Source organism: Anoplolepis gracilipes, chromosome 15, assembly GCF_047496725.1.
Source record: "Anoplolepis gracilipes chromosome 15, ASM4749672v1, whole genome shotgun sequence".
In the NCBI taxonomy this organism is placed as follows: Eukaryota; Metazoa; Arthropoda; class Insecta; order Hymenoptera; family Formicidae; genus Anoplolepis; species Anoplolepis gracilipes.
Window position 1 is genome coordinate 301,968 of NC_132984.1, and position 26,609 is coordinate 328,576.

The 26,609-nt window shown below is 33.5% G+C and overlaps 2 protein-coding genes across 2 annotated transcripts; one reads left to right on the top strand and one right to left on the bottom strand.

Annotated features, from left to right (window-relative positions):
* Window positions 1-3,754: 3,754 nt before the first annotated feature.
* Window positions 3,755-10,892, bottom strand: LOC140673975 (fatty acid synthase-like). Its single transcript, XM_072907245.1, has 6 exons — window positions 9,884-10,892; window positions 9,468-9,812; window positions 5,522-8,688; window positions 4,828-5,299; window positions 4,411-4,702; window positions 3,755-3,925 (listed from the first exon to the last, which is right to left on the bottom strand). Coding segments are annotated over exons 1-6 (4,476 nt in total). The 5' UTR covers window positions 10,083-10,892; the 3' UTR covers window positions 3,755-3,924.
* Window positions 10,893-17,044: 6,152 nt separating this feature from the next.
* On the top strand, window positions 17,045-26,048 carry LOC140674057 (uncharacterized). Its single transcript, XM_072907390.1, has 5 exons — window positions 17,045-17,133; window positions 22,530-22,752; window positions 24,051-24,365; window positions 24,773-25,012; window positions 25,509-26,048. Exons 2-5 carry the CDS (start codon window positions 22,531-22,533, stop codon window positions 25,746-25,748), a joined length of 1,017 nt encoding a protein of 338 aa, XP_072763491.1. The 5' UTR covers window positions 17,045-17,133; window position 22,530; the 3' UTR covers window positions 25,749-26,048.
* The last annotated feature ends 561 nt before the right edge of the window (window positions 26,049-26,609 follow it).

The following is a 26,609-nucleotide window of genomic DNA, read 5'->3' on the forward strand; positions in this document are numbered from 1 at the left end:
AACATAACCATTATTATTAGAGAGTTATCGAAAAATAACTTTTACGATAACATGTTATTTTTCAACTGTTTATAAAATATTATACATCTATAACATTTTAATAATTTTATTTTATATTCTTATCATGGCTTTTTGATATTTTAATTTTTAACACTAATTATACCGTGTAATTGAACTGAGAATCTAAAAACTGAAATTTTAAAAAATTGAACCAAAACGTTTGCTACTACAGTTACTTAACTATACATTTAATCTAATTCTATTGTTTTCAATATTATTATTGATGATTTAGATTCCTGAGTATAGAAATATATTTTGTTTTATACTCAAATCAATTTGCTAAGATTGCTCTTATATGCAATTTATATTTCCTTTATTAAAATAATAAAAATAAAATAAAAATAAGTACAACATAACATAATGGAATAAAAAGAAGCTCAATGAAAACACAATTGCATAATAATCACATTATTATACGAGTAATTTAAAATTTGCATTCGCGAGATTTTGAGTGAATATCAAGAAACCGAGTTGAACTCTCTAAGATAGTTGTTGAGTAAAATTAAAACAAAAATTTTTCATAATTTTCATAGGCAATAAAGCAAACTACAATACAAATCGTTCTAATTTTATGATTTCGTTTTGTATATGTATACAACTATAATATTTTGTCTAAAAATCCAATCTTTTTTTTTTTCTAGGAAACCAGTTGGAGCTGAAACTGATCGGGTGCCAAATGCCAAACAATCGGTATGCGTTATTGTTTTTGATCATTAATTGTGACTGTAACATCAAATGACAATTATATTTAGCAATACTGACAAATAAATGAAGTAGACTAAATTAAAATTATCAATTTGTAAACACTTGGGTTAAAGAGCGAAATGTCTGTACTAAATTTATACATTAATATATTAAATATATAATTAAAAATTACGCCATGTCACATTTTACTCAGTCAAAAGTAAATAATAATGTGACTCCATATCTAACACGTTATGTATAAATATCTGTCATATAAATTAAAAGGAAGATGTTATTGTTAATTTTATATAATCGATTTAATATATAAAAATCCTAATTGCCTTAAAAAATATATTTCTCCACTCATGGATGACATCTCTGAAAAAGTATAAGTCATTTTATGTTCAGAATAATAAAACTCTATAATAAATAACGTAGGGATTGAACTTGAATCAAAAATCAAATTTAAGAAATGTAATAACAAAGTTGAAAAGGTTAATAATTAAAATAAAGAACATACCTTTAATAATGTTGGCTTTCGATAGATAAAAGATTAGTAAATGGAACAAATGTATCAATATATAACGATTGAGAGGGATTTGGGAAGGAGAATTTTTGGGAAAGAGAAGAGAGAGAAGGAAAACATATTCAGGGTAAAGATGTGTGTCTGGAAGAAAGTTTATATCGCTCAGTTTATTCGAATTAACATTTAAATCAGCATGCTTTTATACGCATCATACATAATTAAGAATAATTCACTATCACCTATGAAAAATCGGGCTCGCGTATATAGTGTACAATTAAATGTTAATTTATCCCCATTTTTTATTGCTATAAGCGCAAATTTATTGCTTTTAACTATTAGCAGAAAAACGATATTAAAGATGAAGGTGCTTTTTTATCATTAAGCTAACATTCCTCACTTTCGAAAAAAAAAACATTTATATCAAGTCGGGAATAAAAAAGAAAACAAATACAGAATAGAATATACTAGAATTTGTTGCTTGATTAATTACTTCAAGATACTGCAAACAAATTTTGAAAATATTAAGTTTTTAAAGATGTACCAACAAAATGACACATGTAAAATACGAACATATAAAAGTAAAATGATCAAAAATAGGTAGCTAATAATATTAATTTGTTATAAAATAATTTTATGCATGAAATCCTTTCAAAATAAACCATTTCTAAATTTATTGATTATGATTTATTTGGAAAAATCGACTAAAACGTGTAATAGGGTCAGTTTACAGTACTCTTGCCTTCAAGAGTTAAGTAAATTAACGCAATTAGTTGCTGCCATTATTTCGCTCTCAAAATATTTCTTTCATTTATTTATTGTTGGGGAAGGGGAAGGATAATAAATTTGATTAGAATTTTTAATATTTTAAATTTTTAGTCATTTATTAAGAAAAAAAATCAAATATATATATATATGTATAAGATTCAAAAAATTGGCATTTTAATTAAATTAATTAATCTTATTAATTACTTAAGTGTGTGTGTGCGTATGCGTTCGCGGGTGTTGCATTAGTTCGGAGGGACGTCAGTCAGGTAAATTGGAAATGGAAAAATAAAAAGGGTTTGTTACCTGACTGGTATTTATACAAGAGTATTTAAAAATTCTAAGGGAAGGGGCAGGAAAAGAATTATGCTTCCTCGAAGGTAATCGTGGAAGGAGGGAATTTCTTCCAGAGAGCCTCTATCGGAACGGCGAGGGGATATCTAAGAACGGGGAGGAACCATGGGATAACGAATCCCGACGGGTTGGTTGCAAGGATGGAGTGCAATGTTGTCAAATCAACAGGACCAGGCCCGATTGTATACGAGCCTTTTGGGAGGTGATGTCGGATCCTTGGGAGATTATTTATTAAATATTGGATAGGATGTTGAGGCGGAGGACGAGGAGGTTGTTGGTTAGGTGTTTAGAATTTTCAGCGTGACTCGCGTTTTCTTTCTCGAGGTCTACGACGACCTCGGCAATGTCACGAAGGGCCTCCCAAATTTCATTCGATTCCTCTTGAGAATCAGGTGAATTCCGGGGGGGAAGATGGGGGTGAATCTCTCAGGACGATAGTAGAGGCTGGTGAGGGTGGACGCGGAGGGGATTCGGAAGTAGAGCGAGTTGTTAGAAGGCCCCGGTAAATCGAGAGACGATGAAACGGGGAGAGTTGCTCGTGCGAGGATGATACTACTAGATATGAAAGGGGAGGGGGGTCGATGGGGGTGCGAGGAGAAGGGTAAGGTGAGAGGGGTGGTTTCAGCTGTCTTGAATGAGGAAAGAGGGGGGGGGGGGAGACTCTGTGTGTGTGTGTGTGTGTGTGTGTGTGTGATGATTGTTCGCGGAAAATTTGACCCTTTAATTCTATCTTAAGATTAGAAATATTAATAATTTGAAAATATATACGGCTCCAATATTTACAAACATGATAAGATATACTCGGCAATGAGAACCCATGCGCACGAAAGAATTTTTAATTAGTGCACAGAGCACATATTTAGATTCTCAAAAATGAGAATCTTAATATGTGCTCTGTGCACTAATTAAAAATTCTTTCGTGAAAAGAATTAATTTTTTTACGCAGTTTCTTTACGCATCAACATCCGCGCATGGGCTCTCATTGCCGAGTATACCTTATCATGTTTGTAAATATTGGAGCCGTATATATTTTCAAATTATTAAAAAGAATAAGGATTTTAAAAAAGAAATTTTAATTAACAATGTTAAAGGGTTAACAAATGTATATGCTGCAAAAGAGTCGCGAGTCTTTTTGCGCACTCTTTTTAAAATATTAAAACAATTGTTAGATATTTCTTGTCGCAAATAAATCTTGTAATTTGCCCATCGTCAAGGCGCGGATTTCTGAAAACGATAATACAATATCATATTCTTTTTCCAGAACCTGTTTTATCTCTATGTAGCCCAGGGAATCGATGCCCAGCTTCTCTAAACTGTCGTTGAAATTCAACGAATGGACGTTTTTAATACCAAGGATATTGGCAACCACTTGAACAAAATCATTGCCGTTCTTCTTCGTAACATTGTGTTTCTTCGCTATCACTGTGGACGATAGTATCGGGTACGGTTGTTGCAGAAAGATGTCCATAGTTGCGAGACAGCTGCTCATAGTTTGCGGTAAAGTACCGCTTGCGTCGATATTCTTTTCCTTTGTTATATCTGTAAGAAAAGTAAGTTAACAAATGTTGAAAAATGATAATTATTATTATTTTTAGCGAAATGCTAAATATCTGAGAAACACTTTATTCAAACTCTTATTTAAATTATGTTTAAACTATTATTACGTTGTTATCATTTTTTAAAATAATTATAATATTACTTTATAATTTTTTTTAGACAAAACTAATAGTTTTCTAAAAATTTCTCCTTTACTCTTTAATACGTTTAATATGTTTTTCGTTATAATTAAAAAGTGATTTTTTTCTATAACGTTTAATATTAAAAATATAATTGTCTTCTTTGAGAAGTCGTATAATTGTGCGACTATGTTGACGGACACTTTATATAGATATAGAGCGAAATAGAAGAATAATAGAATTTTCGAGTTGAATTTATATTATAATGTAAAGTGGAAAAAGGGAAATTAGAAAAAGAAGAGAATATGATATATCTGAATGTTATGAAAAGAGATAGATAAGATTTACCAATATATAAGCCAACATCTCCGATAATGCCCCATTGAATAGCGAGTGCGGGAAAACCAGCTGCACGTCTCTGCTCCATTATTCTCCACTTGCACGTTGTTATATGCGAATAATGGCAAATGCCGATAACTCCCCCACTCACCTTCCTTTAATACATTAGCTATTAAATCCTTATTTAATTGTTTTGCGTAAAATTGTGCAGATAAATCAAATTTCGGAGCGTTATCCTGGATGAAGACGTAACGTACGCTTGCAATCTCGCGACGCAGGCAGTTTATGAATCCGATCAGACCTGCGAATAAAAAGATGCCTGACAATTTGCTGATAAAATGAGCTTTTTAATTTTAATGTATAAAAATTATTATACATGTTATATTACATACATACATACATATAAACAAATGTGTATAACTTTACCAAATGACGCTTCGCCTTGCGATACAAAAAGTATTTCTTGATCTTCGCTATTGAATTTTTCCAATGCTGCTTTTGCATTCTCTAACCATAAGAAATTTTTTCCTATGATTTCTATTACAATTGATTCTCTCGTCTTCCTTTGCTTTCTCAGCAAAAGATAACTCTTTCCCGAAGAGTCGACTTGTTTTCCAGCCAACGTCAAATCTGCTTCTTTTAGCGCGGTCTTCATGTCGGCTCGTATAGCAGTCTCCTCCAAAAGAATAAAGCAACCGGGTCTTAAAGCAGCCGCCAGATTTTTGAGAACGATGCAAGATTGAGTCTGATCAGACAGAACGTCCGCCGCTACAATGAGGTGCGCATTCTGAACAAATGGTGCATCATTTCTGTCCCACGTCACAAAGTTAATATTTACATTTGTTTCATCGAAATTTGTGTAATTGTTGGCAGAATTGACAGCTACTTGCATGTTTATCTGAAACGATAGAAGCGATCAATTTAAACACACTTATATTGGTTTTCTAGACGTAATAAAATTTGCTCTATTAGTAAAAATTTACATATTATGGGATTTGCATCTGCAAATTACAGAATTTTCAATCATACTTGTCTACTTTTTTGTTTGTTTATTTTCTGAATTCAAGCGATAATGTTCATTAAATTGTTTCAACGAGTACCTATATGTGTGTATACTTACGGTGAAGAAGGGTTCGCTATCGAAAATATCAAGTATAAGCGGCGCCAAGACACTTTCCATGGCTCGATTTTCCGCGACTTCCACGGCTTTGATTCTCAATGTTGTTACATTCTCGCAGACAATTTGCAAGAGCACAGTTAGCGCGTGCATCTTCTCTTTTATCGCGTCTTCCAAGATTAAACTGTGCACATTTTCATAAGGCACAAAATCGTAACGTTCGTACTTGGGTTTGATTTGAATTTGTAGTCGCTGAGGTGCGGTAGGTTTTATACCCTTGATTTCGACACCACCCGATTTAATAACATTGACATTCTTATAGTAATATACCGGCAATCCATCATCCTTTGATAACTCGTCGACCAATCGTTTATGAAGAACAGGATCGATCGTAATATGTCGGATTCTTGATATATATACTAGTCTTCGGGCGCAATAGAATTCTCTAAACTGAAACATGTTATCTATATACGAGGTCCACTCGTTGAACCAGTATAATTCGCCCACCGTATTATTGTTATCACAGAACTTTAGTCCTTCAAAAATACCGTTATATTCATATCCGCGCAGTCTCATTTCCTTATAAATATCCTCGGTATTTAACGATAATAGTTGCTTGTTGGCGAGCGGAATCGCTGGCAAATTCAATCGCTCTTCATCGATCGTCTCGACAGCACGGATGTTTCCACTGACAACGACCGCACCAGTTTCACTTATTTCGAAGCCACCCGTTTCTTTCAAGATATTTACGGAAAATTTAATCGCTTTCTTTTCCGACATAAAGGTAACGCGTTGAAATTCTAAATTCTCCAAGATTACTGGTAATCGTTCGAAATCGGTCTCGTGAAATTTAGCGAAAGTTTTCCAAGCCATCAGTATAAGGCCGGCAGCTGGAAAGATAATTTTTCCATCAATTTTATGTCCCGCGAGATAAGCGTCTGTCTTCCTCGATAAATCTATTTCCACAATGCGCTCTTGCGACCATTCTGCCGACCTGTGTTTGAAAGTGGGCACTTGCCACGTAGCGGAATGGTCCCATCTGACCAAAGATCCGATCATCGGTGTTCCACGACTTACGGGAAAATTCACCGGTGGATATAGTTTGGAGATATCGGGTTGCGCGCCGGCCATGTACATTTTTCCCACATTAGACAACAGGAAGACCAAATTATTCGTGTGATTTCGCTTTTGAAGGCTGATGTTGGTTACTGTCGGTGGTAGCGATCTACGCAGGATGCTCTGCAGCTGGCAATGCGGCGCAATATCGATGGTTATCGCGTTATCCGGGATGTGCGCGATCGCTTCCCGAAACAGCACGGGCGACAGCATATTATTCACGTGATAGTCCGTGGAGCTGAACTGTGCGAGCGGACTGTTCCACGCGGCCTTGGGTATCGAACTGGAGATCCATCTGTCAGATCTCCGCTTTGGTTTTGCCACGATCGTGTCGAGTAAGGTGCGGAATTTAGATTCGGCCGGGGCAACGTACTTACTGTGGAAGGCGATGCCGGAGGACTTGATCATCTTGGTAAAAATATCTTTGCTCTTCAATTCCTCTAGAAACTTACTTAGAGATATGAATGGGCCTGAAATAGTGACCGAATTCGCGGAATTGTGACAGGCTGGAATAATGTCGGACGGACATATCTTCTTGGCTTCCTCCCAACTCAAATCGATCACCGCCATAGCACCTGGTTCCAAGTTGGAGTCTACGACCGACTTGCCTCTATAGTAGGCTGCCAAGATAGTTTGCTCCAGCGTAAACGCACCATCGGCGTAAGAGCAGCACAATTCACCAACAGAGTGTCCAACTATACCGTCCGCTCGTATGCCTATGGATGTCAACATGTCGACAAGAGCAATCTGAATGGCTACGATCGATACAAAAGAAACTACCACGTTTTCGTACATCTCGTCGGTACCGTTTGTAATAATATTCATTAGGTCAATGTCGTGATTCTTCAAAACGTCCGCGCATCGTCGTAAAGTGCGTTGGCAAGTTTCAATGCGAAGCAGTTCGTGGCCCATGCCCGGCCATTGACAGCCCATGCCGGAAAATACAAACCAAATGGGACGTTTCTCTTCATAATTCCCTTCGGCCATTTCGCGCGTGTTGTCATGAGCAAGTATCTCGTAGCCGCGAACCTTGTGTCTCGATATGTTGTCGCTGTGCACGGCATGTAGTAGAGACACAAACTCCTTGTCTCGTCCATGTTCGTTTGCCTTATCCAGTAATACATGTATAGCTTCCTTCGTACGACCCGACACGGTAACCAGCTTCGGTATCAGCGGTGTCACGACATCTGGTACCGACGATGATATTTTTGCCTTTGAGTTGCTGCGTAAAATAACATGAGAATTGGCGCCGCCGAAGCCAAACGCATTGATGCCTACGAGCCCACCGTTCCAAGGAACGGTCTTGTCGACCACACGGATACGTCCTTCGTTTAGGGCGGGAATTTTTGGATTTGAAATAGTAAAATGTAGATTTGCCGGAATCAGCCCGGTTTCCATCGCAATCAACACCTTAGCGATGGAACACAAGCCGCTGGCAGGTTCGGCGTGTCCCATGTTTGACTTGACCGAACCGACGAGCAATGGTATTTTTCTGTCTTTGCAAAAGAATTTATCAATGGCAGCGAGCTCCTCTGGATCGCCGATTTTGGTACCGCTACCATGCGCCTCCACGTAAACTACGTCCTTGGGATCGATGGCCACTTTGCTGTACACCTCGCGCAACATCAGATACTGAATTTCACCGTTTGGATATGTGATACCCTCGGGTTTATAGCCGTCCGTATTTACCGCCGTGTTCATCACTGTGGCGTACACTCTGCGAGCATCCGTAGTCTTCTGCAGATATATTGCGACTACTGCTTCGGCTCTCGCGTAACCGTCAGCCGTCATGTCGAACGTTTTGCACTTGCCGTCATTGGACAACATGTTCAGGCCATAAAAATGAAGAGTATTCTCCGGATGAAGCAAAAGATTCAATCCGCCAACGATCGCAGAATCGCATTCGCCGGTGCGGATCGCGCTAACCGCTTGATGCAAAGCAGTCAAAGACGAGGAGCAGGCCGTATCCATCGCGTAACTAGGTCCGATCCAATCAAAAGCGTAAGAGATTCTATTGGCGAACATTGCTGTGCTACATCCAAGCAAGCCATATCCTGCAAGCAGGCAATAATTACGATTATAGTCTATTTAATCTCAGAATTTATTCTATACCATTTACATACATTTACATACATATTTACATACAAATTTTGGCACAAAAATGCAAAAATATATGGTACAGGTCATATGTGTATATAGGTCAACACACTTGTTCCGAAATATTTCGACAAATATACGTTTTATCGAAAAATGTTTTAGACAAAAGTTGTAGGGGGGGCTTAAAAAGATCTACAGTATTTGTTGGACATGGATGACGTCGCCAAGATCAGACCATTTTATGTCGCATATTTCGAGAGCCCATCTCTTCAAGAGATCTTTTCAAAACGTCAATATTTTATCCGCCTATCGGTCGTTTCGAATTTATAAAGGATTTTATTTGTAAGATGTCAACCAAGACCAGATCGGTTGACAATTGACTCGGCCAACAAAAACCATAAAACTTGTATTTTTCAAAATATTTCGGTGTCGGTGTCTCGACTTTTCTCAGACACCCTGTATATGTATATGTATGTACAGTATTTTAATAATTTTAATTATAATAATAATATTATTATAATCTGAATAATATTTATCTTACACTTTATCTAAATCTTAATTTCTTTCTATTTTTTGGTATTTAAATATAAAAATTTATAATTCTAATATAGTATATCTGATATCTCTTACGTTGATAACATTGAATACATTTACAAACTAATTTGCTTTTATGTCATTTTCGTAGTCGACAAATTTTCGTAGACGACAAATTTTCGACAATATAGTATGTACAAACCGTTGGTATCATTTTTCCACAAAATTTTGGCATCCGAGGCGGAAACACCGACGAATACGCCGGTACGTGTTCCTTTCATATTCGAAGGATTGACTCCGGCGTCAATTAACGCCTCGTACGTCACTTTTAGCAGAATGCGAAGCTGCGGATCCATTACCCGCGCTTGCTTAGCATGTACCTTGAAGAAGGAGGCATCGAAATTGCCAAGATCCTTGATCTTGCCGAATCTTGACGGCACTCCGTACGTACCCGTTGGCCAACGGCGCTCATCCTCGCTCACCATGTCCATTCCTTTCATTAAATTCTCCTTAAATTCCTCAATGTTTGAGGATTCAGGCAAACGGCCTGGAAAAAATATCGTTGCATCACGTCTTATAACGAAATTCATTAGTTGCGCTCGAAACTGACACAATTACCTGAAATGCCCGTAACTACGATGTCGCCTTCAAAATGTGCAGACATTTTGATTTTCGATATATAATAATTAGAATTAATAGACTTCTCCTTTATTTGACTAGGAGTTTTCGATCTGCAAAGACAATCAATTAATACCTCTTCGCGTATTATATATTGTGTGCGTGATTCATTATTAAGTTTTAAAGAACGGGAAGCCATTATATTGGCTCTATAAGGGTCATTTATTTTTCATAGTACAACACTATAACAAAGATATAAATATTCTTACTTCAAATTACACAACTTTACGAAATAATATGCCCGTCCTCGGGGCTAAGTTAAATAAATATACTATAAGAAGGTTTTAAATATAAATGAGGCTTCTTTATTTTTGCCCGCTCGTTTCTTTAGTAATTGTCAAACTTCTCTCAAAACATAACATAAATTCGAGTGAAAGATTTTGATTGAACATTCTTATTCGACAACTGATGATAAAGAAGATGAAAGAAGACAAATTTCTGCGTAATAAGATTGTAACAAAGATGGAAGAAATTTTCTTCGTCAAGCCCAAGCGCAAATTCAGTTGGTCGTCAACTCCCTCCTCAACAGTGAATTGTAATCTCGGATGGTATTATAGTACGAATTGAAAGTATTTAAAATCGTGTTGTGAGTATCGAGGGGGCGGCCTAACGACGCATCGTCAACGTCTCCAAGTATCATCACACTCTCGCACATTCTCAATAAGCTCCCATCTTTTTATTACCATCTCTTTATCGCTATTGTCTTAAAATATATATTGTAAAATTAAAAAATACATTATACATAAATTAATTAGCTTTTCTTGCTGCTACGAATCTCGATTGGTCAATCGAATAAAACGCCAAAAAGTAGGTATAAACAAAAAATTAATAGAATAAAAAAAAAAGCGTAGAGAAGAAAAGTGTCCAAAGTTTTGCGCAAAATTCAAAAACTCTACGCCATAATTTTAGTCGACAAAATCTGTTAAATCATGACAAAGACATCTTTTCCTTCACCAATTAGCAACACTTACCATAATGCTAGAGCAATGTTAAAGGAGAGATGAAGAATGTTGATTTTATAATGAAAATTATATAAAAGAGATCATAAAAATGAGCAGCACCAAAAAGACGAACGCAAGAGTGCAAACAAAATGTTACATACATATACACAATAAATACTTACAATATTACGCCGAGGCGCTTGATAACACTTGGAGTTGTCGCTAGACTTATTTCAATCAATTGCAAGATTAAATTGTAAACTTGGACCTATAGTTACAACTTACTATCACAACTTACTTACACGCAGATCAATGATTTTCGTCAGTGTTGTAAGTTATTTTTGCAAAACTTGATAAAGTCATAGATTAGCAAAGATCGAATGCAAAACTCTTCATGGATCGGACCAATCTAACATTATATTATTATTCATCGTCCGTACTTGAGAGCAGCCTGTGTCAGACTAAAGTGAGACACATACATATGTACATATATATGTGTATTTATTCCATTAAAAGCAGCAGTAACCAAAAATAACAAACGCATATTTTTCAAAAATTAAATATCGAAATTGAAATTGCTTTATAAATAATTTAATGGTTTTAATAGTTTAAAAATTTTGCAAGTAAAATATTAATAATAAAAGTTTAATCCAATTAAATTTTCAGATCTGGCTCTCCAAAACATGAAAATCTTACTAAAGAAATTGCAGGGTTGGGAAGTAACGCGTTACCGTTACAGTTACTTACAATTACTTTTTTTTGACATTTTGGGTATGTCTCTTAGAAATCTCTGGAATATTATACATGGTTTCGAGGGGGCCATAAGATAGTACCATTGGTTTGACCTTGAAAAGTCATTTGAAGGTCACGTGAAGGTCACTTCAAGTTTTTTAAATAGAACACCCTATATATTTTTACACATTCTTGTAGCTCATCTCGAGAGCTTTCCAAAACACTTATGACAAAGTATTTTTCATTAAGTATTTTTTGAGTTACAAGGCTTCAAAGTTGCAGTATTTTGACATAAAATACAAGATATTTCATAAAATATTCATTTTTTGATTATCTTACTCTAATACTTTTATGCGCAGAATAATGAGACGAATGAATTGGTGTAAAGAAAACACATAATTATGTTAAAGTAAAAATGTGTAACTCCAAATAATTTTTCAAGGTCAAACCAATGGTACCATCTTATGGCCCCCTCGAAACCATACAACTTTTGTCTGAAACATTTTTCTCTCCCGGGCTTGGTTTCCGAGATATTCGACTGGATGGGATTAAAATGGTTCACCCTGTATATATAGATATGTATATAGATTATATTCTATTATTTCCAACGTACTTTATGTTCTTTGCATGGAAATTGTGCTGCTTAAATTAAAACGATAAAAGTAATTAAATGAAATTAATTAATATATTATTTATAAAAGAATAAATAATATATTATTAATAATAGAAATGTATGAAAGTTGTGTTTATGGTATATACGAAATTTGAAACACGACTGTCATTATAATTACTAAAAAAAGTAACTTTAACGATAACACATTATTTTTCAACTATGCATAAAATATTACATACATCTATAATATTTACAATATATTATATTATATATATATATATATATATATATATATATATATACTCTATCACATGTACATGTATTATACATTAATATATTATAATATTTCAATAAAATTGTCAATTGCAATTTTATGTTCTCCTCTTTGTATCTGTAAGATGAATTTTCGGAATAAGAAAATAAAGAATAAAAATAAAACGTGAAAGGTATTAAAATTTGATTAATAAGCCGCTTAATGACTTGAATTAATCTATTCGTTAATTCATTCACGTTATCGATCATAATGTACGTGAGTGAGCAGCGAATGGAAAAGCGGAGTGGTAAAAAACACAGAGAGCAAATTGCTTTCTTTCCAGAAGAATAATCAGCGTCCGTTGTTGTCGATAGAATCGGAATAAATTGAACAAAGCGTGTCAGTGGTAAGTTTCTCCAGTGGGTGGAGAACCGCGACTTTCGATCTCGTTTTCTCGTTGAATTCGACGCGCCGCTTGGCAGCCAATTTATTGAAATTTTATGGAAGCGGATCGCCAACTTTCTTTCAAACGTGCGACCTGACGAAGGTCGTTCTTTTCACCGGCAAACGAGAGTGACGAATCGCCAACACGTGTGACGGAATCATTGCGCGTAACAGGGAGTGTTGCCTGTTGCCTCGAGAAATATAGCTCATCTTGAAATACTATTTCGATATACATATGTATGGTATAGAGAATACAATCCCGGACTGCATCTTCGATCCCGAGATTTCGGGATGTGTAAAATAATTTTCCGGAATTAGCCCGGGCTTAGCCCGAGATTAAAAAGAGTTTTATTAAAACAAATATTTTTTTGTTTAAAATTTAGGTACGTCATTTATATTAGATTTTTAATATTATATAATAAAATTAAACACGTTTCTCGGAACTTTAGAAACTTAAATTAATCTTTGAAACAAAAGCAAACTAAAAAAATTAAAATAAAACATATGGTTATATATAAATAGTTTTTATAATTGTTGTTAAACTAGCAATTATTACTTACATATATATATATATATATATATATATATATATATATATATATATTAATATTATTCAAGTTTCATTTACAAATTACATAATTCATATAATTATATAACAAAACTAAACATTTGTGTTTGTATCTTAAACTTTAAACATTTAAATCTTTGAAACAAAAATAATCTTAAAAATAAAAAAAATTTGCTTACGTTAATAATTTAGTTCTCGTAATTGCTAGTAACTATTACTTATATGTATATTATTTAGATTTTTGAAAATAAGAACGCAAAAATAGAAGAGCATCTAAAGTTAACGATCTATGAATGAGAATTCTACAAATATTTACATGCGAAATATATTTAAACAATTTTATTTATAGTTTTAATTACGTTAGTGAAAATTATTCTAAATTCACCCAACTTATAATTATAGTGAAAATTGTTTTAAATTCATAAAAAAGTATTTTATAAATAGATGATTCTTAAAAATTGCGGAATTAGTAGTTTACAATCCTGGGATGGTCGGAACTAGAAAAATAATCCTGGAATCTCAGGATTGTATTCCCTATATATATGTACTATATATTATATCGTGTTTACATATTGGTAAACAATGATGTGTGCAAATTTCAATATTGAGTATTATTTTACGTCATTATTATTATTCACTCGTAAACTTTAAAAGAGATTTATTTTCGCAAACAGATGATTTAATTTAATTTAATAATTTTTTTACACGCTCGCGTCGTCCGGCTGCGAATGCAAGAACGAAACGGTTTCGCGACAATCTCCAGATGAATCTGCATGTAATAAATAAAACAAAAGAGCATTGTATTACGACAGAATTTTGCAGACAAGGAAGTAAGACCTGGCTGCGTGTAGCAGTAGGTGAGAAAGTCGCATTTGAAAAAAAACGTTGGCGTATGAAATTTTAATCGGAGGAATGTAACGCTTGAACGAAGATATGTTAATCTCAAGTGATAAGTTATGCAGTAATAGATAAGAGAAAGAACCGTAATATTTATATAACAAATAAACATCTGTTTATTTTTATTTGCGGGATATCTCTTCAAAAAGCGATATTAAAAATTTCTTAACAAAAGTAATAATACTTTTAAAATTATGACTAATCGAAAGTGAAAGATAATTCAAATTTCGATTGTTCTATTTTTAATTAATCGTTGAACTTTCACATGGAATTTTAATTAAAATATTTAATTTAAAACATTGAAAAGTTGTATGTACACGAAGAAAACGTCTAATAACGTTCTCTCTCTCTCTCTCTCTCTCTCTCTCTCTCTCTCTCTCTCTCTCTCTCTCTCTCTCTCTCTCTCTCTCTCTCTCTCTCTCTCTCTCATTGCACAGCGAATAATCATGTTTGTATACCGAAGCGGTCAAATATTAACGACACGTTTTCCAAGTCATGAATTAAATCGCTTCGGAGCAGATCAATGATTAGCGTCTACGATCATGTGTCTTTCTTCTCTTGTCAAATATTTTTTTTATTTCTTTCATAAAAGGAGAGCGTATTTAATCCATCCAATTATGTCGTTACTTGATATTCCGATATCCGGAAGATGATTATCCTCGTTTATTGTTTTCGGTTAATTATCGGTTCAATTTACGGATTCTATTGGAATTTATATTCGAAAACTGTCATTTTAATTTTTGCAAAAGTATTTTCCGTTTGTCAATCAGGATAATATCACATGAAATATATCGTCATTAAGTTCACGTGCGATGGTGGATACCAAAATATAAGAAAATATTATTTATGATAGTTACATATATGACTTTTGCGAAATTTACTTTAAGTAAAAAAAAGATTGTCACCGTAAATAAAAAATAAAAAGAAAAACAAACACGATAAATCGGTACGTGCTTTTTTACACAAGAAACTGATCGCAAAAAATGCTTTATATAAAACTGATTATGTAAAGTACGATACTTTGTACTACTTCAATATGAAAGTGTGTCGATACTTTGTTTCTTCTGTGCGCGTGTGAAGCTTTCTTCTGAAAAATGACATATAAGATAATAATTGTATAAAATAAAAGACATGTTTTAAGTTTTTCACAAAAAAATTATATCACTTGAAAATGTCTCGAATTTCAAGACAAGGCGAGATAAGATAAGATAATATCAAAACCAATTTTGGAATTATCTCCTGCAACTCTAACTCTCACACATATATCTTTCTTTATATTTACTTTACCTTTGACATTTCAAAATGTACTTGAACTTGAAAGAGCCTAAGAAGCCTATACATCTCATTGTCAGATATATCTGTCAGCTATCTTTAATTATATCAGATCGCATCAAGTTATTATAATCGCACGTATATACAACATACGTTCCGTTGTTATATTCAAGTGTGAGCTCTAGAATGAAAAGTTCTCTTATCTATTTATTATCTACGATCGAGATTGTGAAAATAGTGAAAAGCCTGAGAGAAATAAGCGAAGAAATGGCGAATCGAAAAAGTCCTTCTTCCGGGATGATCGACAGATCCGATTAATTATGTTTCACGCTACATTATACAGTCTATCGCGCATATATATCACACATTTTGCATTTTAATCACGACACGCGATCTTGATCTTACACGTAGCGCGAGATATGTCGAGGCATCACATCCTGTATCCTGCATCCTGCATCCTGCATCCTGCATCCTGCATCCTGCTTCCTCGCAGAAATCTCAACCTGCAATTATACTTTCCTCGAAATCATGCCGTAAAATCTTCAATTCCGCGAGTTTCACGAGTTTACATCTCTATTGTTTTTTTTCTTTTCTTGTTTCTTTTTTTAATTTTAAACGTAAAAGGCCGATCCTAATCGCGAGATATCTCATTTTCATCAGTGCACCGAGGAAAATGCGAAAATGGCAATTTGCCGGAGAGTTAATCGTCGTCTTAATCATCTGAAATTTTTCAATTACGGTAATCAGAAAAGTAATTTTTTTCTTTCTTAATTATCTTAGTAAATTTTACTAAGCCTCCAGTATCATAAGATAACATTCTTACTGAGGAAAATGAATCTCCAATATCGAAAAAATTATAAGAAAATCATTTTTCTCGTATCGTCCAAATGTACAGTTTCGTGCTGGTATTAATCGATACCACATATTTTTTATAATTTAAAAACTTTAATAATATCTTAAAACTGACTGATTTTTTAAAAATATAAAATCATCTTTTCTCGAACATTGTTTTTTTTATCCTCTCAAGTTTAGATAAAATGCTTTTGATGACTTTGTAAGATGTAATTTCGTGATTCTTATATCACATGTTTTTTTATAATTTAAAAACTTGAATAATATTTAAAAATTGACTAATTTATTTTTCTTAATGTAAAACCATCTTTCCTCAAACATTAATTTATCCTCTCAAGTTTAGATAATTTGCTTTTGATCTTTGTAAGATCAATTTCGTGATTGTTGTTGAGAATCTTTAAACAGGTGCATCTTGCGGAGAAGTAGAAGCGAAAAGCTTATCCCACTACTTTGTGTGAAGAGAACCGAATTCACTTCGTCTGGTGGAGGCAACTTTCAACAAGATACGCTATATAAGAGAGTGACATGTCGGCCAAGATAAAGCACGCGAGTGTTGTTGGTCTCTCCAGTTGTTTTGACGCTCGTTCTATCCCGCTATCTTTGCTGTCGCACTGACAGGTAAGTGGGCCTTTAATTATCAGTGAAGCTTCAACTAGTGAAGTGCTAATGAAGTGTATCTCGAAGGACGAGTGACTTCTGCATTATCGTATTGTGTATCTGTTTTATCAGCTATTATTTTTATTTTGAGTAAAAAAAATTTGCATTTTATTTATTCTTTCTTATTAATAAATTTATAATTAAGTTTTTTTGTGTATCGTTTTTATTCAATATATTAATTTCGCAGTTTTGTATAATTTTTTAAATAAAGAATTTGCGTAGATCGCTCTGATGAAATAAAAAAATAATGTTAATGATAATTGATGCAAATAAATTGCAACAAAATATAAATTAAAATAAATTTTGCAGTTTTTATAAATGTATAAGTATTTTTGTTGAAATTTACATTTTATTTTAAGTTATACTTTTTAATTTTTCTAACAGTCTATTTATAAACAAAATTTTTATACTTTTTATCTTTATTTATATTTATTATTATTTTAAAGATTTGTCGATTTATTATTTTATTAAATTTATTAACAAACAATTTTATCAAACTGTTTAGATAAATTTTTAACTTTCACTATCTCTTGAAAATGCAAACACTTCAACTTTAACACTTGAGATTAACGTTTTCAGAATGCGATAGCTATTCTAAGGTTAATGACTGCAACTGTTGAGATTGAAATGCTCGACTTTCTTATCTCGTAAGCTAATAATTTCGCCCGACTGGTTCTCGCCCGAACGGCTGCTCGCCAGGCACGTGTCATAATTCTTGTTCCATCATGCGTGACCAAATTAATTCCATAAAGTTGAGCTGACTGTAACGCGGCGCCCACGAGGGTCTCCGACCCTTCGGTTCGACTTTCGAAGCGCGAAACAATATTGCCGCCGAGGAGAAAGTACAACTGCCGTTCAAATTACCATTTTTCTCTTTTCCTACAGTCTTTTCGTACAGTCAAGGATTTGTAACTTAATTAAAATACCGCGCAAAAATATCCTTACGTACGAGTACGAGTAAAAGCAAAGCGGATAAATGAAAATATATAACCAGTATCCCGTCATTATCGCGTGAGCATATTCTTTAAATCGATCTATTCTCTACAAAAATGCTGAACAAAATTATTATTCCTCACAATTTACCTGTCCTTAAATATGTTACATATATATCTTTGTAACTCACAATGAATCTTAATATTCTATATTCTCTAGAAATCCCTTTAAAATTAATTAATTAATCAATGACTTTGATTCTGTTATTTATTTATAAAATCTATAAAATTTAGTTTATAAAAGGGCCTGTATTTTCAATTGCTAATTCAAAACTTATTGGCGTTTGTATATTTTTATAATAAAAAAGATTTTATATTTATATTACAAACTCAATCTACTTGATATTTATATTCTTTTTATAATATTTTCAAAATGAATAAAATAGCAGAGTGGTTAAAATAAAACTACATTTATGTACGTACGTGTGAAAGTACTGTAAAGTTAATAGCCTTGATCTATACAACATCCTTTTTTTATTATTATAATCTTCCTCTAACTTCACAATTAATTTTTACTTTTATATATGACTCCGTTTAACAGCAAATTGATAAATTAAAAACTTTAATATAGAAAAATATATATTATTGTTTCTAATTTGCACATGAAGAAGTTGACATATGAAATTAATTGGAAATTGTTTCCACATCATTTTAATTAAATATTCCCAGACACACAACAAAATAATTAATATTTAACCAGATCATTGACGAGTGAAGTCAATGTTAAATTTCTTACTGAAAATATGATGCAACCATTAAAAGCAAATTAATTAGAGGCAAAATTCGAGGCAAAAATTTAATAGATTTTTTTAATACCAAAAAGATATCTATTTTCGAAATTATTTCGATTTATAATTGTAGAGAAAAGAAGAGCATGATATCGACATGACGAGAGAGGGATTAGTGGTTATAGGTGTTTCGTGTGGAATTCTGGGAAAATGTCTCTACCCGGCTGCTCTAGATTTTTCCTTAAACACAACCGGTTGACGTTACGCGTGTTATAGCAACGCAACTACCTCTCCGTGAGTCGTGAAGTCGCTGGACAACTATCTCTTTTTCCATTATGCAATAATGCTTTCTTTGCACGGCACATGCAGGAAATCGGTTACCGGGAGGAGAACGCCCTTCTCCGATATGCACACACGTTGCCGAGATTTCGTTAAATAAACGATTACGGTGCGAACGTTGAAGGGATTATAAATAATAATAACGATCGTTCGAGCGATCTCCTCGATGGAGAAAGTCTCCGCGATTTTCCTGCCGGCGCGGCGCCGGCGCGGCGCGGCGCGGCGCCGGCGAAATCGAGAGTCGGAGAAACCGATCGATAAACAAGCAAAAACGATCTCCATTATCTCGAATCGATCAGATTCAAATGCGACGATCGAAAATTCCAAGAGAAGAGAACTGATCAATCAAATATGGCCAGCAAGTCCGAAATTAGATTTGCGGATTTCAATATGCTTCATATATTGGTTTACTAATTGTAGTCCTTCTATTTATACGCATATTTTATCCCATGCATGCATAAATATATTCAAATAAGGATGCGCCACAAAATGAGATTTATTCTAATTATTTTGTAGCTGTAATTTTTTCGACGCGCGGGAAAAAAAAGTCCATACATTAATTAAATATGTAATATATATTTTTTTTTAATCTCTGTTGGTATATAAAAAGGAAGAAGATGAAGAATTTTTTTACATTGTTTCTTTTTTTTAATTAAATTTGAAAAAATTACTCATATATGTAAGATGTATAAATATTGTATATAAGAGAGAGAGAGAGAGAGAGAGAGAATATATTATCTTGTGAATTTTTGGGAAATTCCGGAAAGAAGAATGTTTAACAAATTGAGAAACTGAAGGATTAATTACATGTACAAAATACCGACCCTGGCCTTGGCAAATTATGTAAAAGTTTATTCTGTTTCGATTTATGGAGACGCGAATCAAACCTTGGCGCGGTCATGCGTCTCGTAAGAAATTCCCATGTTGGGTGCGTTATGTGCCATTTTTACATGAATGCCCCTCTCACTTTCACTTCGATCGGATTTTAATCGAGGAACTCTATCCACATGACGAACGTATGAGGCTGGTAAGAGTACGTCGGCATCGGCACGCTCGTTGCATCGAACAACACGACATTTTTCCGCTTCATTAAGCCAGCAATTAGCGATTAGTCAATCTATATGGAATATTAATAATTTCCGGACATTGACAGAGAACGTCTTCTTTTTTTTTTTTAATACATTAAATGTGAAAGTGTAATTGAGAGATGCTTATAAGAAAACTTTTCTTTTAATTTAATTTATACAACTGCAACATAATTAATAACTTCCGACATTTAGCAAATGCTATCTGAAAATCTCTTTAAACAATAAGCCTTGTCGATATAAATTCTAATTAAATTAGTTAATTTATATTTATATATATATATATATATATATATATATATATATATATATATATATATATATATATATGAATTAGCAGAATTTGTTTTCTCAATTTATATTATAGTTTAGCTTATATTAGTCCAACTAAATTACATCTACACATTGATAATTCTCGATGTAATGTAACATAAATGCGCGAAATAAAATGTAATTCAATCAAAAGTCCCGCGTGCGACGAATTTGTGGAAAAATGCATTGCATAATATTATTATGCAATGGACACGTTATTACGACGGCAAAATGATGTAAATAATTTCTTCGACCTATGTACTTATGCAACTGCTCTTTCGATATTCTTAAGACTTTCTTCCCGCCCTGGAGTTATTGTTTAACTCTCAGACAGCAGCAAAAGACATTTTAAAGACAGTAAGGGATTTAGGTCATTTTTTGACGTCAACAATTTTTTTGTTATATAATTGTTATTGAATAATATAGTAGTTTTATACCAATTAGTTTAGAAATGAAAAAATGTAAACCGGATTCAGCTTATACATCTTATAAATTCGTCAATCTACAGATTATGATAAAATGAAAGGTAGATTTCTATTTATAATTTTATGCGCATATGTAGTAAATGCTGCATCTTAACGCACGTGTATGTACTTTGACGTGACATTTTATACATGTGTCTACTCTTGGAAAAAAAGCGTACATTTTTTGCATCACAAAATAATGAATAAAATTTCGTCGGGAATTTTGTCCGCCGCGATTTATAGATTGTTTATAAAATTGCTGTAAAAACAAATATATGTATATTATCGGAAAGTGTTTATATGGCGAAAGGAGATCCATGTCCGAGCCGATCGTAAAAGCAGCGGCGATGTTTGAATAGCGAGAGAATCAAAGTTGCTCGGGCGCGAGAACAGGTGCGAGGAAAGCGTGTTACTTTCTATGTGTACGAAACTCGAACAGCGGTTTCACGATCAGTTAAAGCCATTTCGGTCGTGACGATGACGTGCTCAACGAGCACGAATGCTTTCCCATAATAATTCACGGATATGGCACATACGCATCTGGAAAGCTAGTTTCTAATTGCTTTGAGCAATCGAGTCGCCATAAAAAAGAAACGAGTGATTTTTTTAAAAAGAAAGCACGTTATCTACAGCCTAAAATTCTTATCGCCCAATATGTTTATTATAATATTCAATGAGCTTTTAGATCCTCGTATTTATGTTATTAATCATTTTCTTTTATTTCTTGGAAAATTTTTTTTAAATATTTTTCAATCATTTTCTTTTTTTATATATATATATATATATATATATATATATATATATATACCTACATATATACTTTTATTTTATATCTTGATATTTGATTGATACTTTCACATTTCTTTAAACATCTCCAACTATAGTAATTTAGTGCGTCTCGAATTTCATTTTCGTTTTCGCTAAGGATTTTGAATTTGTGAATCTTTCAATTTTTCGATTGTCAAACTTTCAAATTGTTTGTGTATTCTAGTCAATCTATGAAGAACTTGCGGACAATGACTTTCAATAAAATTAAAATGAGGAACGAGAATCGGACTGTAATTGTATATCGGTGTCATTACAGGAGTAAAGCAACATTTCTTCGAGAAATCGCCGCTTTCTCGCAAATCGACACTCATTAAATTCATATGCACGCACGTGCGCGCGTATACGCACGTGTGCACGCGAGGGGAAAGTGCCCTTGACCATCGATATCCTCGAAAAGTGCGGCCATTTACATTTCAATAAAATGGAAAGTCGAGATCTACAGTGAATTTGACGCAGCATTAATAATGAAATTGGATTATCATAATTCCTTTTCAATTCCATCTTCAATTCTGAACGTTGATTTTAATCGAATTTTAGAATAAAATGACAAAGTTTGCAAATAAATTCCGGATTCTTCCTCTCCGACTATATATATATCGTGTTTCGCAGGATGTTCTGGGTGTTGCTGGGATTACTGGGCTCCGCCATCGCGGCGCAGAGTTCTTACGATCTGGAACCGAGGGCGGTTTCGTTCCCCGGGAAACCGAGTACCTTGGGACCGCTTTACTCATCCGGCTTAAGCGCGGCTCAGGGATTTCGTGATAACAGTTACGAGGACAATGCGGTGACACCTACACCCTCGCCGACGCCGATCTACAGGAATCAGCAACCGGTCAGTCCTCAGGCTATGTATTGTATATTTATATTTACGTATGCGCGTGCACATATCATCCCTTATTATTACACAGATATTAAAATAATATCAAATATATTAAATAATATATTATATACTTATCACAGAATAATATAAAAAATATTTCTACACGTACAAATTGTATTGATAAATTAATACGATATATTTATAATTATACGTATATTAACCCTCAAACTAAACACGTTTTTTTGGCACCGTAATCCTAAACGCGTGGATAACTGAAGTCCGAGTTCATTTTTGTATACTCTAAAATTACTTAAAAAATTCTAAAAAAATTTACACATCTTCTTTCAAGTTTAAACTAAAAATTTATGTAGTAGAGTTAAAAAGAAAAAATATTTTTAAATACTATATTTTTGTCATTTGTTAGATCAAGATTTGGAAACATAGATGTTTTATATAAAAATTTCAAAAAATAATTTTGAACAAAAAGACTTGCAAAAATTTTTAGTTCAAAGTTCAAAGTTTACGAATAAAATACTATATGTCCACGGCTTTAAAAAAATATAATTATTTGAATGATCAAAAATGGGCAATTTTCAGGTATAAAAAAATGTCTTTTTGCTGAGGAAAATTTTTTTTTAATCTTTAGGTAATTTATTTGAAAGAAAAGTGAAAACAAAATGTAATTTACATTACAATCTACAGTATAAAAATTGATCAATACATGCAATCCCTGTTTGTTGCTCGTTATCATTAACAAAAGATACTTTTAGCATGAAAATAAATGAACACAATAGAAATTAAAGCAATTTGTTTCTTTTTTAGGGAGATTACTTATCATTGTAAATTTATATCTTATTTTTGTAAAAAACCGATTAACAGTAAAAACAAAATATTTTTAAAAAAATTTACTTATTCGCCTTTTCTTATTTAATATACATAAAGCGAATACACGGGTCACTTGTGTCCGCTTGACATTTAGATTCGCCAGCACTTTGCACTGAATGTGTGAACTGTTTAAATTTCCTGTCCTTTCAGTTATAAGTCCCTTTTGACACAAATATTTTTTTGGATAAATTTCCAACCTCGGGGGGGGGGAGGGTTTTATTAATATTTTTTTAAAACAATGGCTTTTAAAAATGGCACGGACACGAAAGACCCACGTGTTCAGTTTAAGGGTTAATTATTTCTTATCGAATAATTGATTTAAAAAACTCGTACTTATGGAAAGTAAAAAAAAAAAAAAAAAAAGATATATTCTATATTAATATAAAAAAAAAGGAAAGAAAAATTATTCTGTCATATATATATAGTTATATCGCAAGCCGACGACGACGCCGATAGACTCTCGCGATTATTCTCAATCATCGGCCATCCGCATCGGTTCCCCGTCGCGGACTCCCACTCGAGGCCAGTACGGACCCAACGGACCTACGCAAGAGGAACTCGAGGAGGAGAAGGAGGAACCTGATCGTCTCAGCCTTCTTCTACCCCAGAGCAGATTCGATTGCGTCAATAAACAAACCGGCTATTACGCCGACGAGGACCTCAACTGCGAGGTCTTCCATTATTGCCAGGACAACGCCAGACATTCTTGGATCTGTCCAGAGGGTTTCACCTTCCACCAAGTTAGTGGAAACGCATATTACTTTTTTATCTCATTTCTGCCTACTTGACTATATAGTGTTTCGATATTTGTTGACATTTTATATCGTTGAAAAATATCGCTCGTCAAATTTTAAGGTCTGTGTTTTTTTAGCTGCCCCAGTTCAACTAAAAAGAACAGACCTCTGGATAATTTAGAGGCGATAGAAAGTTGCGATATACGGCAGTAATGCCTGTCATCAACTTGCTACGTGCTTATTTTATATACAATTGTTTTTTTGTTTTTTTTTAAATAATACCTACATACTGACAAGTATCGTTAAAGGTCGTAATGCAAACTATTCAAATGGTTATTTACATACATTACCTTTTATCTTCTTGAACCTGTGTTTAACCGATGGAACTAAAACATACTGTTTGATTGTACCAGGTGCATTTAATTTGCATGCCACCCAGCGGCGACATCAGTTGTAAAAAGAGCTCGCAATATCATTTCGTCAATGAGTATCTATACAAGCCGTTGAATCTCCAAGAGGCCGAGAGCAAGCCCAATGTTACCCTGAGGTACAGCGAAAGGTATTACCCCTCTGACATTTACACGGATGAAAGAGAAGTCGGTGATTATCACATCACTCCTACGGCCGCTCCGACGCGTCGTCCTGCCCCGCAGGTATAATCATCGTCATTAAATAATCATAATCATTCCAACGCTCTCATATTTAAAATTGCAAGTTGCAAGGTCCATATGAGGCTCATATTTATAATCACACTTGTTTAAAACGTTTGTTTGAAAGTGACAAAACCTTGCATATTTTTCAAATAATTTAACACTTAAAAATTTTGAATTTTTCCAAATTTAAAGGTTTTTTTTTTTGGAATATTTGCACCAAAATTCTGCATTTTATAAAAATCTCCTAAATACATTGAAAAGCGTAAAATTGTGCAACTTTATAATTTCAAATTTTCAAAGGTTTGCATATTTTGGACAAATTTAATCGAAATTTTCCTGCGAGATTGATCTCTGCGTTACACGCGGTACACAAATTCGGATTCTTCTATTTTTTTATAATTATTTATGGCAAAAAATTGTGCGAATGTGCCATGCATCCGCTACTTCTTTTAAAATCGACCATACATTGACACGTTAACGATTAGGTCTTGTACAGGTCCTTGTGAGTCCGCAGCCTCAAAATTTGAATAGCATTCCCACGTCGGCTCGTCCACAGCCCGCAGGACTGTCGCAGTTCCGTCTCCCGGTCAACCAGGTATTCCACAGCCCCGAAGAAGTTAACATTCCCCTTCAGCACAGGCGACCGCAGCAGCAGCAGCAACAGCAGCAGCAGCATCATCATCAAGTTCTCAGACGATACCCTCAGATTCGACCTGATGAGGAGGAGTACGAATAGATTCTTAGAAATCTTTAGCTCTCTATGAATTCACTTCATTTATTCAAATTTTACGTCGTAAATTTTCTTTACTATTCTACCTTTTCACTGACCATATTCCATTCGTGTCTCGAACCATTCAATATTTAAAAATTTTCTTTTGTTGCAAAATCGACCAAAATTTTAATTATACATAAAGATACTCAAAATTTTTTACCTTAGTTTATGTCATGACCTTTATCAAATTTTTAGAAATTTTACAGAAAAAAGAAAAAAAGAAACTGATTGCAAAATAAAAAACGCATAAAAATTGATTTAAAGTATCATTAAATTAATTAAAATGATTGAGGTGTCATTGAATTAATTAAAATGATGTAATGACGCCGATAATCAGCATGTCTTCTTTTTAATTAATTGATAATTAAAGCTAATTTTATTATTGTACATATACAATCAGTGATAACTAAACGATACCCTAAGTATTCTTAGGGCAAGTATTCGTAGTAGTATGTAATTAACTTTAAGAATTGATAAGCGAGAGAATGGCTAATAAATTCTGTTGCGTTACCTTTAATCACGTTCATAATTTCAGATTAATAATTACATGTCAAACCTTTATAATGGTAATCGGTTTCTATCCGTAAACTCCAAGAAATTTTAAATGTTTTTTTTTTAACTTGTACAAATTTATTAATATAATTAAGTTAATTCACTAATATTATTTAATTTTGATAAAACAATGCAATATAAAAAAAACTTGCTGTAAAGTACAAACGTCTTGTCACCGCTATTGCGATAATATGTCAGGGTGTCTACTCAAATCTTATAAAAAAATTTTTTGCAAATTCCCTGATTTTTCCTGATTTTCAGGTATTTTTGTTC

What these genes read in the sequence shown, in the direction of transcription:
- LOC140673975 (XM_072907245.1), bottom strand. Translation starts at nt 10,082, where the DNA reads ATGGCTTCCCGTTCTTTAAAACTTAATAATGAATCACGCACACAATAT. An exon ending in GTGGAAAAATGATACCAACG is followed by an intron (nt 8,689 to 9,467) that starts GTTTGTACATAC and finishes GCCTGCTTGCAG; the next exon opens with GATATGGCTTGCTTGGATGT. An exon ending in ATAGCGAACCCTTCTTCACC is followed by an intron (nt 5,300 to 5,521) that starts GTAAGTATACAC and finishes CTATCGTTTCAG; the next exon opens with ATAAACATGCAAGTAGCTGT.
- LOC140674057 (XM_072907390.1), top strand. Translation starts at nt 22,531, where the DNA reads ATGTTCTGGGTGTTGCTGGGATTACTGGGCTCCGCCATCGCGGCGCAG. An exon ending in TCTACAGGAATCAGCAACCG is followed by an intron (nt 22,753 to 24,050) that starts GTCAGTCCTCAG and finishes ATATATATATAG; the next exon opens with TTATATCGCAAGCCGACGAC. An exon ending in CGCGTCGTCCTGCCCCGCAG is followed by an intron (nt 25,013 to 25,508) that starts GTATAATCATCG and finishes GGTCTTGTACAG; the next exon opens with GTCCTTGTGAGTCCGCAGCC.